Source organism: Dipodomys ordii, unplaced genomic scaffold (genome assembly GCF_000151885.1).
Source record: "Dipodomys ordii isolate 6190 unplaced genomic scaffold, Dord_2.0 Scaffold58, whole genome shotgun sequence".
In the NCBI taxonomy this organism is placed as follows: domain Eukaryota; kingdom Metazoa; phylum Chordata; class Mammalia; order Rodentia; family Heteromyidae; genus Dipodomys; species Dipodomys ordii.
In genome coordinates this window covers 468,992-470,312 of record NW_012267274.1, presented here as the reverse complement: position 1 = coordinate 470,312, position 1,321 = coordinate 468,992, and the positions used below count along the sequence as shown (strand labels likewise).

At 60.3% G+C, this 1,321-nt stretch overlaps 1 protein-coding gene across 1 annotated transcript in view; it reads left to right on the top strand.

The window, feature by feature from the left end:
• LOC105989701 (proline-rich protein 36-like) overlaps nt 1-847 on the top strand; it is a 7,368-nt gene extending 6,521 nt beyond the window's left edge. The window contains exon 6 of the mRNA XM_013021874.1: nt 49-847. Within this exon, the coding sequence (XP_012877328.1) occupies nt 49-847 (799 nt within the window). The remainder of the gene's footprint in view (nt 1-48) is intronic.
• Nucleotides 848-1,321: the final 474 nt, after the last annotated feature.

Genomic DNA, 1,321 nt, shown 5'->3' with positions numbered 1-1,321 from the left:
CAGTCATCCCTGCCTCAGTCATCCCTGCCCCAGTCATCCCTGCCCCAGTCATCCCTGCCTCATCATCCCTGCCTCAGTCATCCCTGTCTCAGTCATCCCTGCCTCAGTCATCCCTGCCCCAGTCATCCCTACCCCAGTCATCCCTGTCTCAGTCATCCCTGCCCCAGTCATCCCTGTCTCAGTCATCCCTGCCCCAGTCATCCCTGTCTCAGTCATCCCTGCCCCAGTCATCCCTGCCCCAGTCATCCCTGTCTCAGTCATCCCTGTCTCAGTCATCCCCTCAGTCATCCCTGTCTCAGTCATCCCTGCCCCAGTCATCCCTGTCTCAGTCATCCCTGCCTCAGTCATCCCTGCCTCAGTCATCCCTGCCCTAGTGATCCCCGCCTCAGTCATCCCTGTCTCAGTCATCCCTGCCCGAGTCATCCCCTCAGTCATCCCTGCCTCAGTCATCCCTGCCCCAGTCATCCCCGCCTCAGTCATCCCCGCCTCAGTCATCCCTGCCTCAGTCATCCCTGCCTCAGTCATCCCCTCAGTCATCCCTGCCTCAGTCATCCCTGCCCCAGTCATCCCCGCCTCAGTCATCCCTGTCTCAATCATCCCTGCCCCAGTCATCCCCTCAGTCATCCCTGCCTCAGTCATCCCTGCCCCAGTCATCCCTGCTTCAGTCATCCCCTCAGTCATCCCTGCCCCAGTCATCCCTGCCTCATCATCCCTGCCTCAGTCATCCCCTCAGTCATCCCTGCCTCAGTCATCCCTGCCTCAGTCATCCCTGCCTCAGTCATCCCCTCAGTCATCCCCTCAGTCATCCCTGCCTCAGTCATCCCTGCCCCAGTCATCCCTGCTCTAGTTTTCCTCAAAGCAGTTTCTCTAGCCAGCCCCAAGTTCCCCAGGATGCTCTATTGAGGGTTGTTTTGTGACAGTGTTGGAGGACCAGGCTGGGCTTCCACCGTGAGGCGTCCACCCGGCCCTGGAAGCCCTGTCCTCAGGTCTCCCCACAAGGCCATCCCGTCCCATGGGGCAGAGCCCTCTCAGTCCAGAAAGGCGGGCTGGCTTGGGCTCTAGGGCTACCCATAGTGTCGCCTGTGGGCACTGTCAGGCCAGGGCCATAGGTCCTGGGGCCACAGGTGCTGGGCCTGCGAGGAGACAGATGCAGGCCATGGTGCTCTGGATGGACCCAGGTCCAGCAGTGGGCTGGGGAGTCTTCCTAGAGAGGACAGCCTGGCTGGGACTGTGTCTGCACCTTTGGTCTTTTTCACTCCCTGTCTGTGAAGTGAGAATGTTAGTCGTGAGAATCCTGGGGGACTCCTGAAAGTTGAGGGGC